The sequence below is a fragment of the Rousettus aegyptiacus genome, unplaced genomic scaffold (genome assembly GCF_014176215.1).
Source record: "Rousettus aegyptiacus isolate mRouAeg1 unplaced genomic scaffold, mRouAeg1.p scaffold_m13_p_12, whole genome shotgun sequence".
NCBI lineage: Eukaryota > Metazoa > Chordata > Mammalia > Chiroptera > Pteropodidae > Rousettus > Rousettus aegyptiacus.
Window position 1 is genome coordinate 53,657,154 of NW_023416287.1, and position 18,354 is coordinate 53,675,507.

The following is an 18,354-nucleotide window of genomic DNA, read 5'->3' on the forward strand; positions in this document are numbered from 1 at the left end:
AATTTGATCTTTAATTTGATTTGATAATACACTGCATTACAGTATACAGTACTTAGAACTCACATGCTCTCTTTTAAACATTTGCTTGGGAAAATTTTTGAATATATATTGAAGGTAATGATACAGTAAAAAGAAAAAGTAGCACATTACTTAAGTTATTAACCACAGTGTTACTTTTATTCATATAAAACTATTAGCTGCTTTATACAGATAACTGAAAAATTACCTTATCAGAGTTTATGGCTTTACCTTCCCTAACCTTAACCCTCCCAATATAATTCCTTTTATCCAAATACCAAACCCGATAATTTCATAGACATAAGCTAAAGTTTCTCAAATATTTGTTTCAATTTTAAGAATTTAAGAATGGATAACAAAAGATGAAGAGGAGAAAAAAGAGAAAACATAGTACTGAATAACTGCTGAAAATGGTTTTGAATGTGAAAAGACTGGATGAAATGGAGATGAAGACAGCTGAAAAATATTTAATTAATAAATGTGTAATAAAAACAGCAGCGGCAAACATTCTAATTTTTCTTAAAGATGTAAATGCTAAGCCAAATGACACAATCCTAAGAACCCAACATAGTGTCATCTTGTTGTAAAAACAGTTGTTCAATTTTAAATTTTCAATTTCATTTTTACCATAAAAAAATAAACATATAATATTTATGTACAATGCTTACCTTGCCTTGACAAGAGTTTACAAGGCCCTTAGCTGTAACACCTCGAATTACACAATTTGGTCCCTTGGTTATTTCTTCATATTGTAAAGATAAACCGCTGGAAAAAAACAAGTTATTTTTTAATTTCCCCTCCATTATCTACAAATGAGCTGCAAATGCATTTTCTCATAAATGTCATTTACATATTTAATGTATTTAAATAAAATTGTATTTTTTAAAATAGGAAGAAATAACTGAACTAAGTGATACCAGTAAGCTAAACACTGCAAACAATAAAATATATTGTAAAATGTAAAACATCATATGCTGAATTAGTAAAGATACAAGTAGGAAATAATCAAATGCTAGACCATGTATACAGGCCTAAGGGAGGAAAATCATCCAAATGGGCCAGGTTTAAGCATGTCTTCAGACTTCACCATGAATTCTTTCAAATTTTTTACCCAGTGGGGATTTAGAGAATTTTTGGCACTTATTAAACTGAATGGCACATTTAGATGAAGTCCAAACAATCAAATATAGCATTATGATGATGAAATCTTGTTCAAACATATACTGAGATCACTAGTTTACTACTATGAGTAATTTTATTTCTAAATCTCCTTTGAACACATGTAGATCCTTACAGCGTAAACATTTTTCTTTGTTAAGGAGTAAGATGAGAGAAAAACGGAAAAGCACACCATGATGGAGAAAAAGCCTAATTTTTCTGAAGAATGAAATTTAAATATATACAGGTACTATCTGAAAAAATTGTAAAAATTAAACAACATGCTTTGTTTGAAAAAAAGATGTAAAGTGGCATATAATATAAAGCAGACTCCCTGGGAAAGATGGTTCATTAAAGGCACTCATCTACTTTTACTATCTCTTAAAACCTCAGGAAGGACAAAAAAGATTTCTTTAATCTACTATTAAAGGTAAAGATAAGAAAAGGGAGGAAAGGAAGAGACAACAAAACTTGCTGCTAGAAAAGAGAATAGATAGTAAGAAATGACCTAACAGTCTCAAAAATTTGAACCCTAAATAAAAACAGCAATGGAGAGGGAGAGGCAAGATGGCATAGAGCTAGAAGCTTTGTACATCTCTTCTGGCAACCACACCAGAAATGTGACGAAACTGAGAGCAAACAACAAGCAGAGTCGCCTGGGGTCTGCACGAACAGAGGCATTACAACTAGGGAGAGAAATAAGAAATCACCCTCTGATGGCAGAGTTGAGAGGCTGCCTAGTCCCACGCAGCTCAGTGAGACAGAGGCTGCAAAAGCTGCAGCCGGCAACCGGCAAGTGCAGACTCCTCTTAAAGGGGCCACCACCACAACTGAACTTTTGCGGTGACGGACTTGCTGGCTCTAAGCTCCAGCGCAGCATCTACTGTGAGGGGGTGGGGAATTGGGGAAGGGATGGGGTGGTCAAGGACTTACACGGGAACGCTGAGTTGTTGGCCTTCAGGGCAAGAGCCAAAGGAGAGGCTTCTGCCTAGGCAGAGTGCTGGTGGGATCCACTATTCCTCTGTTGAGACCTGCCCACTTCCAGCGTACGAACATAGGCACCGCCATAGCTGAGATTTCATCTAACCGAGTAACATAGGTCACTCTGCCCAGAGGACTCCCTGAAACTCTACTCATCTCAAGTTGCAGCCCTACCCAAGCTGTATTCAGTGGAGTCCCTTGGCATGCCCTGTGCCCCTTGCTGAGCAACTACAAGTCCCAAATTGATGGCACCCAGCCTCATTTTCTGACATGGCCTCTTGAGGGAACTACAAGCACAGCACAGATATTAGCCATCTGGGGATTGCTTGCCAAATCTTACCAGGAAGACCTGGAGGGGTACCAGCTGGAGATAAAACTAGCCTGTAGCTGGACCACTCTCAGGACTATGTCACTGAACACCTACTACACAAAGCCATGTGAATAAGACTGGGAGATTTAGGCACTTTGCTTAGTACATAGAAACAGACACAGAAAGGCAGCCAAAATGAGAAGACAAAGAAGTATGTCCTACATGAAAGAACAGAACAATGCTCCAGGAAAAATGGAGTCAAGCTATCTACCAGATGCATAGTTCAAAACACTGGTTATAAGGATGCTCAATGAACTTAGAGGAAGAATAGATGAACTCAGTAAGAACTTTAACAAAGAGATAACCACAAAAATGGAGTTGGAAATTATAAAAGGGAACCATTCAGAAATGAAGAATATAATATCTGAGATAAAGAGTATATTAGAGGGAATCCACATAGTGGAGGACACAGAGGATTGAATCACCGAGATAGAAGATGGGGTAGCAGAGGACATCCTGTCAGAACAGCAACAAGAAAAAAGAATCTAAAATAATGAAGATAATATTAAATGTAATAACATTCGCATTATGGGGGTACTAGAGAAGAGCAAAAGCTGAAAACCTATTTGAAGAAATAATGATGGAAAACTTCCCTAACCTGGTGAAGGAAATAGACACACAACCACAGGAAGCTCAGAGAGTCCCAGAAAGAGGAGCCCAAAGAGGCCCCCACCAAGACATCATAATTAAAATGCCAAAAGTTAAATACAAAGAGAGGATCTTAAAAGCAGCAAGAGAAAAACAGTTACCTACAAGGGAGCACCCAGAAGACTGATTTCTCAAAAGAAATTTTGCAGGACAGAAAGACTTAGCACAAAATATTCAAAGTGGTAAAATCCCAGGATCTATGACCAAGATTACTTTATCCATCAAAGCTATCGTTTTGAGTCCAAGGACAGATAAAGAGCTTCCCAGATAAGAAAAAGCTAAAGGAGTTCATCAACATCATGCCAGCATTACAGGAAATGTTGGAAAAACTTCTTTAAGAAGAAAAAACATGTATCAAAAATACAAATAAAGCATGGCAATAACTATATATCTATTAAAAAGTACTTCAAATGAAAAAGAATTAAGTTATCCAATCAATAGAGACGGTGGCTGAATGGATAAGAAAACAAGACCCTTACATATGCTGCCTACGGGAGATTCACTTCAGATTACAAGACACACACACATACTAAAAGGGGATAGGAAAAGATATTGCAGGATGGACCTAGAGCAGAGGTCCCCAACTGCTCGGCTATAGACCAGTACTGGCTGCACAGCAGGAGGTGAGCGGCAGGCAAGTGAGCAGTTTCATCTGTATTTGCAGCTGCTCCCCAGCGACAGCAGCACCACCACAGCTCCACTTCAGATTAGCAGGCGTTAGATTTTCATAGGAGCATTGGTCCCTGATGCCAAAAAGGCTGGGGACCACTGACCTAGAAGGTTATTGTGCTAAATGGGGTAAGTCAGATAGAGAAAGACAAATCCCATAATACTTCACATACATGTGGAATCTAAAGAACAAAACAAACAAGACTGGAAACAAATTGATAGATACGAACATTTTGAGGGTTAGTAGATGGGAGGGGACGGTGAAAAAGAGAAAAGGAATTAAGAAGTACAAATGGATAGCCACAAAATAGTCATGGAGATATAAAGTATAGCATAAGGAATAGTCAATAATATTGTAATAAATATGTAAGGGGCACAGGGGTACAAAATTTACTGGGGGATTACTTTGTGAATTATATAGATCTCTAACTACTATGCCGTACAACTGAAACTATTATTGTACACCACTATAATTAAAAAACTCATTGAATTGTACAGTATAAATATGAGCAACTAATTGTCTATTATAGTTTAATTTAAAATGTGCTTAAAAATAGCAATGGAAAAATGTGGAAAACAATCTATTTCACAGAATTCCCAGGTACTACTCAGAATTGGTAGTACTAGGTACCTTTAGAAGTGGGGTCAAAAGAGAAAAGCAAAAATAAACAAAATCTTTATCGCCAGATATCCCCTCTCTGCCACTGGCAGATGACTAAAAGATTATTCTCTGAAAAAGGTTAAAGTAGAGAATCTCTGAAACCAAGGAAAACCAGATAAATTGAAGGAGAGGATAAAGTGCTAAAAAGAAGAGAAGGGGTAATCCTGAATGAATGCATATGGACGTTGAGACTTTTCCATTTCCATTCCCACCCCAGCCTTGTTCCTGGACTGGCTAGGAACCTGGAGAACCAAAATATTCCCCTCCAGGCAAGAGACTAAAGATTTTTCTTTAAGAAAACTTTCCAACCCAAGAAAAAAGACTTAAAGATACTGACAACAGGATTTCCCCTCAACAGAGTGTTACAGACAGATCATCTTTCAGTGGAGTTTATAGTGAACAGCCTATCCCACACTGAGTCTCCCAGTGCACTTAGTTCTCTATTAAGTTATAAGCAGATAACAAATGATTACCAGATAACTGGAAAAAAAGAGAAAAACCAACAAAAAGCAACTAACACTGAGACAACAGAAATTATCTGTGCAGGTAAAAATTTTTTTTTAAGTCCACCATTTATTTATCAGTTAAAAAAAGGAATTACATTCATGAAACAAACAGGATCTACAAAAGACCATTCAGAAAATCAGGAAGAACTCTTGGAAATTAAAAGTACAGCAGAGAAAACTCAATGAAAAAGTTATAAAAATAAAGAAAGTAAAGAACAAACATAAAAAGATTAAGACAGAAAAATTAGGAAAATCAGAGAACCAGTCTAGATAAAAGGTTCAATATCAAATAAATAAAGATCCCAGAAAGAGAAAACAGTGATGATGCGGAGGTAGAGAATGAAGTACTTCAAATAATGAAGAAACCTACAAAATAAAATAAAATTAAGAATAAAAAGTAGATCCTATAAACTTCCAGAGAAAAGACATAGGAAACATAAAAAATGGAAATTAACCAAATTTAAATTTATCAGCAACAGTGAAAGCTCAAAGGCAAAAATGAAGTAATGCTCACAATTTTGATGAAAAATAGTGTCTAACTTTTGATTCAAATCAATTAAGTATCAGGAAGAATAAAGACATTTTTTAGAGCAGTAATTTTATGTCAAATGTATCCTTTCTTAGGAAACTAGTGAAGGATATGCTTCAGCAAAAGGGATTCTTTAAAACAACAAGAGATATACGAAAGGTTAAATGCTAAATAAGCCACTTAACAGATTCACACAATTTGGGACTATTTCCTCAGGTATCTGAGAGCCATATCTCTTTAGTGTAATCATCAAAGAAGATAGAGCCCTACCTCCTAGTCTCCTGGTCTTAACTTGTGGTCAGCTGACTCCCAATTTCGAATCCCACAGCCAGACACAGAGACACAGCAATTAATCTTGAAAACATGGAATATAATGAGTTGTATCCACTTATTGATATAAATGAGTAAGATCTCCTAAAGTTTTTGCAATCTCTTTATCTCCACATCACATTCTAGTTTAATGTTTATTTAATTATAAAATTGTATTTTTCCCTCATTTGTGAAGACATTTTCTAGGCTGGGAATAACTTTTGTTTTTAATCATATTTCCCAAACACAGAAGACAAAGGAAATCCTCAGGATGAAAGTAAAGGAAGAAACAGAATGACAACTGTTAATGAGCATAAAAACAACTGGTCTAGACTGGAACACATCACAAGTTCCAAAAGAGACGTCTCCAAGATGTTTCTGTACTTGAACACTTTAAGAAGAGATCAATTAGCAGAGAAATTAGGGTTCAATCTGTAATAAACTTAGCAAAGAAAAAGTATAACAAAAAACAAAGTTGTGCAATAAAGTAACTAGCATTTACATATACTTGTAATAAAGAAAATGCTGATCAAGCTAGAATGTAACTTTACTGGAAAATGAGAGAAAAGAAAGGAGGTTTATTTGTAATAGAATTGGCAACAAGAGAGTATGTTCTCATCTTCCATAACCATTAAGTCAAGAAATAATGCCTAAAAGTAAACAATCAAGAAGTAGCAATATAAAAGTTATTTAGAAATATGGTAGCAGTTAAACGATTCAAGTAAAAAAGTTGAAAGTGGTTCACTGAGAAATGGATTACGGCTTGGGTGGAGAGGACACAAGTGCTCTTTTTTATAACAAGCCTTATCAAATGATTTGATTCTTTAGGAGATATACGTGAATAATTTTTTTAAAATATAGGAAACATAAAAATAACCTCTAAAAAACCCACTCTACTTTATTTAAGATAAACTCGCATAGCCATGCTGCCAAGATTTTTTTTTTTTAAGTCCATCTTAGCTACCAATATATGTATATGATAGACTTCCTATGTAAGAACAGAAACGTGGGCAGAAAAGACAAATTTGGCAGCCAGCGCAAAAAAAGAAATACTTATCATTCATGCTCTTTAAACTGATAAAGAACTTTTACCTAGGTGCCACAAAAAGAGCTAGTGTAAAATAATGAACATCCTCAATTACATCATTAGATACACTGTTAAGTTTCTAAGAGCTATTTCTTAATATAAGCCAATCATACCACTTTAAAAGGCTATTAAGTAAAAGCAAATTCTAAGGAATGACTCAAATTTGCATAAAAACTATAGAATAAAGCATAAACTTTATTCTATAGTTTTAAAAACAAACCAAACTAAATTGCATTAGGATGTTCGAAACCTACTAGTAGGCAGTATCTCTCAGCTTAAATGGCCACAACTTCTAAGCAAACAACAAAATAAACATGGTATTACTAACAATTATCATACTTGCAAAAAAAATGGAGTAAGACAGAGCAATAGGTCTTATCTAAACAACCTTAACAATGAATTTAGTCAAAACCAATTTTTGGGAGCCAATATATGTATGACACTGTAGTCACATTTATTTAGATTTGGGCTAAATAAATCACCAGGGTATCATAAAAACTCATTAAACATTTTAATAATACTGAAGTTAACCACATATAACAAATTTAAGCTATAAAGGAAGAGTAAATGCTTAGCAAATAAAAAAGTCGAATACAAATTGATACTTCAAATTACCTTGCTTCAAGAACTGGTTGAATATCATTTATTAGTTGACTAGCATGACCAAATTCATCCTGAAACTCCAGAGGGATATTGAATGGAACTCCAACACGAAAAGGAGGATCAAGAAGACCAAATGAAAATTTCTCCGGCTTACCCTCTTTTTAAAAAAAAAAGATAAAAATGAAAAGCAAATTCATTGGTCAGAAAATTCATTGTAGGTCCAAAACGGATCCATTTATGTATGGGAAATTAGACTATGATAAAGATAATGTTTTAAATCTATGCAAAAAATTACGTAAATTATAACTATAATTTACTTGGGAAAATAATGATGTTAGATTTCTACCTAACACCATACATGAAAATAAAATTCTAGCAGATTATTAGAATAAAGAATACAATATAATCTTACCATAGGAAAAACTAAGACAAAACATTATCAAACATGTATTAAAAAGGTATAAAATGATTTGATAAACTTTAAAAGATAAAAGTTAAAAGGGAAGGTCTATATGAGAAAATAGTCACAACACATGCAACAAAGGATTAAAATCCAAGATATAAAAAACCTCTCAAAAACTAGCTGTTCTCCAAGTGTGGTCTCCAGTCTAACAGCTTCAGCTAAAACTGGAAAATTATTAGAAATTCAAATTCTAGGGCTCGTCTTAAACCTACTGAGTCAGAAACTCTGGGATTGGTGCCCAGCAGTCCGTTTTAATAAGCCTTCCAGGTGATTCAGATACAAGCTCAAATTTGCGAACCACATCTTTAACTATTGCAATGGACAAAGCAAATGAACAGGCTTTCGCAGAGGACAAAAAACATCCAATAAAGGCTAAAAGAGGTATACAACGTAATAACAAAAGAAATAATTTAACTGCCAAAGAGGCTAAACAAGTATACAGGTTTGCCAGGAATGATCACAGGGAAACTGGAACTCTCGCAGTCTATTGGCGAGGGCATCATGGCATAACCTTTTGGGAAAGCAATTTGACAGTAAATATGTTTAAAACGTTAAAGCACATGTACTTCAGCCTGGCAATTCTACTTTTTGGTATCTACCCTAGAGAAATTCTGGCACATGTACACAAACCAGCATAATTTATTTTCCCAAATCCCAATATAATTGATAATAACCAAAAAATTAAAAAACTGTAAATGTTCATCAACAGAAAATTGCTTAAACTAGCATGTCCATACTATGGAATGTGTTCCACAGCCATTAAAAGATTATGAAGATTTATATGTACAAAAAAGATAGATCTCCATGGTGGCCCTTCTTACTATAGAAGGCAAGGTGATCACAGGCACTTAGATCAACTCTCTCCAAAAACTCGATAATAATGACACTACAGAGATTTTGTAAGAGGCCTAAACCTATGAAAACAATGAAGAAAAAGAGTAACAGCATTTAAAAGCTGGAGAACATATAGACACGTGTAACTAACTTAGAAAGATCCAAGAACCTCAAATCTTCAATCATCAGAAAGCAAGCAGAGATCCAATCTAATTCAGTCTATAGAACACCCCAAAATCTCAGGAATGGCTATATCAAATTGGAGTGAAAATGAAACAAACGAACAACAAAAAAAAATGAAGATCTGTTGAAGTCTGCTTAAGAAGCAGTCTAAAGATGAGCACCTCTCAATACACAGAGCCAGTCAATTGCCCTCTTCGGTCAGCCCCAGCAATAGATGGTTTATTCTTTGGGAAAGGTAAAAAGAGTACTTTTAAGGAGGGAGAGACACAGAACTGCTAAAGGTGTCATAGCCTACTGAAAATAGGAAAATCGAGTGAAAAATTACATAATAAATGGGAGACTTGCAAGAGTCTTCTCCAGCTTGGCTCCCAAAATATTGGCAGCCAGGTGTTTACCCTCCTCGTAGGAGACTGGAAGGCTCCACTCTGGGAAATCTGAACAAAGAGGGAAAAACCTAAAAATGTCAATGTCATAATCTCCCCAAATGAAATAAAAGTTTTTAAATCTTAAATGTGAGCAAATCACCAGTCATGTAAGAGAGTACCTAATATGAAAGAGCCAAAGCAAACACAAAAATAAACATAAAGGAAACAAACTATGTATGAATAGAGTTTAGAAAGTTCAAGAAAAACTGCCACTTATTAATATGCTCAGAAAATAAAGATACTGAATCAATGAGGTAGGAAGAGAATATACTAAAAGGAAATAACCGAAGAATAAAAAAGATATTTTAGAAACTAAAAAATGACAGCAGGGAGAAAAAACTCAATTAAAAGTGTAGAGCATCACATTAAGGGAATCTCTCATAAAGTAGAAAATTAAAAGCAAGAGATGGAAACTAGAAAAAAGAATATTAGCACATCAGTCAAGAGGTCCAACATCTTAATATCAGATATTATTGAAAGATGAACAGAGTAGGAAATCAAAGTAATTCAAAGAAAATTCTAGAATTTAAAATTGCAGACACTGGGACAAAAAAGGATTCTCCAAACATCTGGGGGTTAGGGAACGGGATGGTTCGGGGGAAGGACAGGGCAGAGGGGTTCACATGCAAAGGTCAGGAATCAGAATAGCTTTAGACTTCACCAGCAACAATAAAAAAAGCTTGAAAACAATGATGTCTTCAAAATTTAGAAGGAACATAATTATCAAGAAGAATAACAAAATCATTTTAAAATCAAGATGGTTCAATAACTGGTCAAACATCTGTTACTAAATTACCCATCTATTCCTCCTTGATTTAAAATGTCAGCTTTAGCATATAGTTATATATTAGTGTGTTGCTTACCTTTAACAGAAAACTTAATTGCTTTAGATGGTAGTGGTCTTCCAGCATAAGTGTCTGCATTACTTTCATTCACTACAACTTGTAATTTCAATGTGTAATTCCCCAACTTTTGAATATTTTCTGGAAAAATTAAGATGAAATTATGAATCGAGTCAACATAATACTGATACAATTTTAACATTCAGAATAACTCACCCATTTTTTTAAACCAGTAAGGCCATTTTCCTCCATGTTGACTAATATGTGAAATGATTTCTTTATTTCCACTTGAAGCTTAATAAAAGAAAAAAGAAGCATTTTTACCTTGTGAAACTGAATATAGAACATGAATATGAAATGTCACAATGGCACCAAATATCCCCTTTTGCTGTCCATTTAAAAAACTGTTTTTGAAACTTCAAAATATCTAAAGCTCTCCTATGCAAGTGAACAGCATTACTCATTCAGGTCACTAAAATTCCTTTATTTCAATTCTTAAAAATTTATCTGTAAACAAACTTAAATAGTACAAACAAAACTATATATTTTTTTATATTAAAAATCATGTTCCTTAAAAGTTTTCTCCAAGAAAATTAAAAGAGCGTAGTTTATATAAGACAACTCTGAGATCTAGTGATCTATTGTTAAGAGGAAAAAAAGCAAGGAGTACAAACATATATATTTATATAAATAAAATATGCTACCTTTTTTTAAGGAAGGAAAAGAAATATGAACACATTTGTTCTTGCTTAGCATTATACCAGGAAAAAACAGGAAAGATAAGCCAAAACTAATAAAATTACTAAAGAAAGGGGAAGAAAACAGAGTAGAGGGATAATATCACTTATTTGAAATATTCCCTATTATATTTTTCTTTGGAATTATGTTAAATATTCAAAAAAACAGAAAACAAAACAATTCATAAAACCAAAACATCAAGTAGGTGATATGATCACAATAAAACATTTTAAGTAACTTGAGACTAATTTTTTTTTAACCATTTATACAGACAGAAATATATTAAGGACAAATAGAACTGCAAAGAAGACATTTAATGCAATAGTTTTATTAGTAGTAATTATATTAGTATTATTTTGAAATTAAACACATTGTAGGACAAAGCAAATAAGTAATTGTTAATATTGTTAAGAATCAAGATTTTCAATATGAAAGAAATGAAATAAAAGCATAAGATCAAAGTGATTAAAACCCAGAACATCAATATGAATTTTTTCTTTTCTTTTCCCAAAACAGTCATGTTTAGTTATCAATTGAAAAAACTTAGAAGCAATTTTACCCAGTGGCAATGAGCAATACTAACACTCAAATTGTGGCCTCGTTGAAAGGAAATCTCAAACCAGAAAATAAGAAAATTTGCATCAAAGACCAAAAAGTTCATATTAAGAAGACAGAGTAGCCAGTGTGATGGCATATCAAAATGAATGAGGTATATTAAACATATATTTTAAAAAATCATAAATTAAAAAATAAATAAATAAATAAACCACCCCAAAAGTGCTCACTAGCATCATTGTACTGACTGGTAATTTTCAATTAAAGAAAAGGAATCAAGCCATGATATCACCTTTCCTATAAAAGCTGTGTTTCAGAGTAAACCAATGACCCTAATTAACAAAAGAAATTTCTTCTCAGATGAATTCTGGATAATAAATTAAGAAGGAATAAAGAATCTGGGGGATAAAATCACCATTTTGTATATCAAATAACTAATTCAAGCAAAAATCTTTAACTGATGAGTAAAAGGAGAACTTTATCATCATATTGGACAAGTGAATACAATGATCCATCAACACTAAAAGTAGGACAATCAGATATTATGTTTCTTGTGATAAAATACCATAATAAACACAGATTAGCTATGATTCTTGCTTTAGGAAAAAAACAGCGAACCTAAATCAAGTCAAACTTTTAGGGCTAACTTCCAGTTTTCAGGATACCGAACAAATAGTGGAACGAGTTCAATGACATCCCAAAGAGGTAAACAGAAATATATGAAACACTATATAGTACAAGTGACTGGATTTTGTTGCCAAATCACTGGCATGGAAAAGGAGGAGGCTCTACTATGAAAAAAGACTTAGAAAGACCTATAATAATTATATAATAATTGTGCCTAATCACAGACAAAAACAACATAAAAGGTGATCATTTTAGAAAATCATGGCAATTTAAATTGGATTAGGTATTAGATAATACCAAGGGATTAATACCATAATTGAAAACACATGTTTTTAGAGATGCACACACCTGCAATTCAACAACCACAAAAAAAAAAAAAAAACAAAAAAACCACACACATGTTGAATTAGGTTAACCGATATATATCAGGGCCAATTATGTAATTTCATTTTTTCGTTTCACTAATAATAAAAAATTTAATTTTAAAAGAGTTGCAATTATTAGTTTACACAGAAATTAAATGGTAAACCACCATCACAAGTTCTCTAAAAAAGATCAACTTTCTGATTTTTATGTATTTATTCAACACTTATTATTTACTTCCTATATACCAAGCACTAAAAAAAAGTGAAGAATATAAACAATATCTTTGCTTTCATGGGCTCTATGAGCTACTTTATTGCCCATGGGTGCTTTCACTCTAGAATGGCAGTTAGGCAGCTGTGACAAAGAACTTATGACATCCCAAAGCCTAAATACTTACTACCTGACCCTTGACAAATACTTTGCCACCCTTGTTCTAGAGAGCAAAGATACATTTAATAACAGAATTTCCAATTATAAAAACAAATTTCAGGAAATAGGAAACTGAAAAAAAGTAATAGAAAAATATCATTACTATTAGAAGCCTCCCTGAGAAAATGACAATCTGAAACCTGAGAAATAAAAAGCTTGTCAAAGATTTGTTTTAAAGTTTTAGGAAGAAGAAATACATGCAAAGGTTCAGAGGTGGGAAAACTGGACTTGTATGAGAGCAAAAAGAATACGATTATATGAGGAATGAGGATGAAAATGGTATGAGGTGGAGTTGAAAAAGGAACAGGACTAGATCATGTGTGAAGCCTTGTAGACCTATGAAAAGCCCACAGCTAACATTATACTCAATGAAAGACTTAAAGTTTTACCTCTAAGATCAGGAACAAGGTAAGGATGTTTGCTTTCATCACTTCTGTACAACATAGTACTGGAAATACTAGCCAGAGCTCTTAGGCAAAAAAAGGGAAGGAATGATGAAATGGAGGGCAAGAAGGAGGGAAATAAAGAAGGAAGGAAAAAAATCCATTTAGGAAAGAAGTAAAATTATCTGTTTATAGGTGACATGATCTTATATGTAGAAAACCCTAAAGATTCAATCAAAATATGTTAGAGCTAGTAAATTCAGCAAATTTCCAGAATACAAAATCACATTCATGGATTGTTGAAACAATAATACTTGACTGATCTACAGATGCAATATAATCCCTATCAAAACCCCAATGCTATATTTTGCAGAAACAGAAAACCCATTCTAAGAATTTATGGAATCTCATGGGATGCAAACAGCTAAAACAACCTTGAAAAAGAACAAAATTGGAGGACTCACACTAAACAATGTGATACTTACTCAGTCATAAAAAAATAAAACTTAGTCATTTGCAACAAGATGGATGGAGCTATATGCTAAGTAAATAAGTCAAATAAAGACAAATACCGTTAAATGTCACTTGTAGAATTATGTGGAATCTAAAAAACAAAACAAATGAATAAACACAACAAAACAGAAACAGACTCATTGATACAAGAAATAAACTTGGTCATTACCAAGAGGAGAAGGGTTGGAGGGTGAGCGAAATAGGTTAAGGGGATTAAGTGAAGCACAAACTTCCAATCATAAAATAAGTTTGGAAATTTAACTTTGGGTGGTGAACATACAATGCAATACACATACAATATATTATTGAACTGTAGATTTGAAACCTATATGATTTTATCAACCAATGTTACCCCAATAATTTTAGTAAAAAGTCACAGGATATAGTATATAGCATAGAGAATAATCAATTATATTCTAACAACTTTGTATGACAGATGGTAACCAGATTTATCATAGGGACCATTTCATAATGTACATAAATATCAAATCATTTATGACGTATACCTGAAACTAACAGGATACTGTATGTACGTCAATAAAAAATTAAAAATCAATGAAAAAGCCCAACAATGTGGTACTGTCATAAGGGCAGACATATAAGCCAACAGAAGATAACAGAGAGACCAAGAAGAAGCCCATGCATAGACAGTCAAATGTTTTTGACAAAGATACCAAAACCATTCACTGGGAAAAAGACAGTTTTTTTGACAAATGACGCTGAGAAAACGGAATATTCCCATGCAAAAGAAGTTAGCCGTATATAAAAAAAGTTAACCTATATAAAAGCTAACTCGAAATGGATCAAATTCTAAATGTAAAAGATTAAACTGCAAAACTCTTAGAAATAAACTTCAAGAAAAGCTCATGACATTGGATTTAGAAATGGCTTCTTGGATATGACACCAAAAGCACAGGCAACAAAAGCAAAAGTAGACAAACTGAACTATATCAAAATTAAAAATTTTTCTGCATCAAAGGACACCATAAATAGGGTGAAAAGGCAACTCACACAGTGCAAGAAAATATTTACAAATCATGTATCTGATAAGAATTACTTAAAACATATAAAGAACTCCTACGACTTAACAGCAACAACAAAAGTTGATTATAAAATGGGCAAAAGAACAGACATTTCTCCAAAGATATAGAAATGGCCAAAGAGCACAAGATACTCAAATTTGTTAATCATTAGGAAAATGAAAATCAAAACCACAATTAGGTAACACTAAACACCAATTAGGATAACTTTTATTAAAAACAAAACAACAACAACAAAAAAACAAACAGAAAATAACATGTGTTGGCAAGGATGCAGAGATTTTGGAACCCTGTGTATTGCTGACAGAAATGTAAAATGGTAGTTACTGTGGAAAACTATGTCGGTTCCTCAAAAAGTTACACATAGAATTACCATATGATCCAGCAATTCTACATCTGGGTACATCTCCAAAAGAAGTGAAATCAGGGACTCAAACAGATATTTGTACACCAATGTTCACAGCAGTATTATTCATGATAGCTAAAATGTGGAAGGACCCACGTGTCAACTGATAAATGAATGGATAGACAAAATGTGGTATATACATACAATAGAATATCATTTAATTTTAAATACTACATGATTCTACTTATATGAGATACCTAAAATAGTCAAATTCACAGAGACAGAAAGCAGAACAAGGGATGAAGGAAGGGAGTAATGGGGAGTTGTTACTACAATTGGGATAATGAAACAGTTCTGGAGATAGATGGTGGCAATGGTTGCACAACAATGTGAATAAACTCGATGCTATTAAACTGTACATTTAAAAATGGTTAAGTGTGAGTTATGTTGAAAGCATGGCGGAGTGAGAGATGTCACTAGATCTCTCCCCTTGAAATAACAATAAGTGAAACATCTAAAACTCAACAATTAACGCTAAACGTGCACACAAGCACGTCTGAGTGAAGGACCTGTGAATAAGAGCTACCACAGCTCAGAACTGCCAGATAGGTGGTAGACCCAGGAGAAACAATGAAGCTACCTCTCACAGCTGGAACTGCCTGCAGTAGGAGGGAAGGGGAGAAGGTGTGGCAGGTTCCCTGAACAGCTCTGCCTCAGAGAGCTAGGAGTTCCACGTGCAGCGGCAGTACCCAAGGATCAGGGCAGAAAACAGAGAAGTGGGGATGGTACAGGAGCAACAGCTTATTATTACCAGCCATTGTTGCAAAATGCAAGGCTGAACCACGAGGGAAGATGAGCAAACACTACAGAAACTGTCGCTAATAATGACGAGGACTGAGACTGAGGGTAACAAGCATGATTGAATATTTAAAAGAAAAAAAAAGTTATTAAAGCTTTATATAAAGCAGGGATCCAAGAAGCTTAGACACCATATACTGGAAACTAAAAGAAATACGCCTTCTTAGCAACAGCCTAAAGACAGACCTTTATATAATAAATCTTTATTGGGCGGGGGGCGGGGGGGGAGGGGAGGCGGTGGCAGGGAAAGGGGGGTGGCGGGAAGCAAGATACACTTCCATTAATGTCCAGGAGGAGAAAAAGTCCACTAAACACCATGAACAACCAAGGTGACAAGGCAGCTCAGAAAGAAAGAGAAAGATCTCCAGAAAATAAGCTTAAAGATAGAGAAATATGCAACTTAAATGACAGAGAATTCAGATGATACTTCCAATAAAACTCAGTGAGATCCAATATAATTGATATCAACAATTCCAGGAATTGGGAAAATGACTAAATTAGCAAAATGAGTTTTTTAGCAAGAAGACTGAAATTCTAAAGAACAAAATAGAACTTCTAGAGATGAAGAGCACGCTAAGAGATGAAAAAACAAATAGCAAGCTTGGGGAACAGAGTCCACTAAATGTAGAAAAGGATTAGCAATATTGAAGACAGAAATCTAGAAATAAATCAGAAGGAAGAAAAGAGAAATGGAAGAATGAAAAATAATGTAAGAGAAATACAAGAACTAGCTGATACCATCAGAGGCAACATAAAAATAATGAGCATTCTTGAAAGGGAGGAAAAGGAGCAAAGATTAGAAAGCATTTTCAGACAAATAGTAGACAAGAATTTCCCAAATTTAAAGAATATGCGGGAGTTGGAATTCAAGAAGTCAACAGAACTTCCAGTTATCTCAACCAAAAAAAGGCCTTCACCAAGACACACTGTATTAAAATTATCAAAAATCAATGACAAAAAAAGAATTCTCAGGGCAAACAGGGAAAAGACAATGGTAATCTATATAGAAAAATTCATTCGGTTATTGTTGGACTTTTCAGCACAAACCTTACAAGCAAGAAAGGAGTGGATTCAAGTATTCAAACTATTAAATGAAAGGAACTACTAGCCTAGAATAATATATCCAATAAAGCTCTCCTTCAGATATGAAGGAGAAATAAAGACCTTTCCAGATATATACAGTTTGAGGGAATTCTCCACTACAAGGCCTGTATTACAGGAAATACTGAAAAGGGTCAGCTAACCTAAAACAAAATGACAAAAAACAAAAACAAACAAACAAACAAAAAAAACAGAACTATGAGTAAGGAGACTAGGAGGCAGATAGAAGCAGAGGAGTGCAACCCTTACTAAGAACAGGGTATTATAAGCTTAAACAATAAGGAGACATTTACTATTGCAAGAGAGTAATGAATGTTCAGCATACAGGGATATATATATTAAAACAACAATAACAGAAAAGGACTGAAAGATCCAAATTCTCAAATGGGAATGGAGATAAGGCACACACAGAAGAAAATGGATATTTATAAATATCCTTTATTCATATGCCCAAAGGTTCAGAAGTATGTAACACAAAACAAGGACTAAAAGGAAAATCCACACGACCCAACCAGAATTTAAGACACACGTGCGCGCGCGCGCGCGCGCACACACACACACACACACACACACACACACACACACACAAAGCAGCAATGGAAACACAGAGCTACCAGAAAAAAAAAATGACTATAGGAAAACCACATATTTCAATAATCACCCTAAATGTAAATGGATTGAACTTACCAATAAAAAAGGTAAAGCTGCAAATTGGATCAAGAAACAAAACCCAATCATATGCTGCCTCCAGGAGACACATCTCAGTTCCAAAGACAAATACAGACTCAAAGTGAAAGGGTGGAAATGATATTTCAAGCAAACGGCATTCAGAGAAAGGCGGGAGTAGCGGTACTAATATCGAACGAAACAGACTTCAAAATAAAAAAGGTAAAGAAAGATACTCAGAGGCATGTCATAATAATAAAGAGGATCATGAACCAAGAAAACATAACACTTATTAATATCTATGATCCCAATCAGGGAGTCCCGAAATATGTAAAGCTATTACTAACAGAACTAAAGGGAAAAATAGACCAAAACACTATCATTGTAGGCAATACTCTACTGTCAGATATGGGCAGATCATACCAACAGAAAATCAATAAGGAAAC

The 18,354-nt window shown here is 34.1% G+C and overlaps 1 protein-coding gene across 2 annotated transcripts in view; it reads right to left on the reverse strand.

Annotated features, from left to right (window-relative positions):
- SMCHD1 (structural maintenance of chromosomes flexible hinge domain containing 1) overlaps window positions 1-18,354 on the reverse strand; it is a 133,170-nt gene that overhangs the window by 63,843 nt on the left and 50,973 nt on the right. For both annotated transcript variants that reach the window (XM_016156884.2, XM_036229883.1), the window contains 4 exons: window positions 10,503-10,580; window positions 10,308-10,427; window positions 7,552-7,696; window positions 687-783 (listed from right to left, as the gene is read on the reverse strand). In XM_016156884.2, the coding sequence (XP_016012370.2) occupies window positions 687-783; window positions 7,552-7,696; window positions 10,308-10,427; window positions 10,503-10,580 (440 nt within the window). The remainder of the gene's footprint in view (window positions 1-686; window positions 784-7,551; window positions 7,697-10,307; window positions 10,428-10,502; window positions 10,581-18,354) is intronic.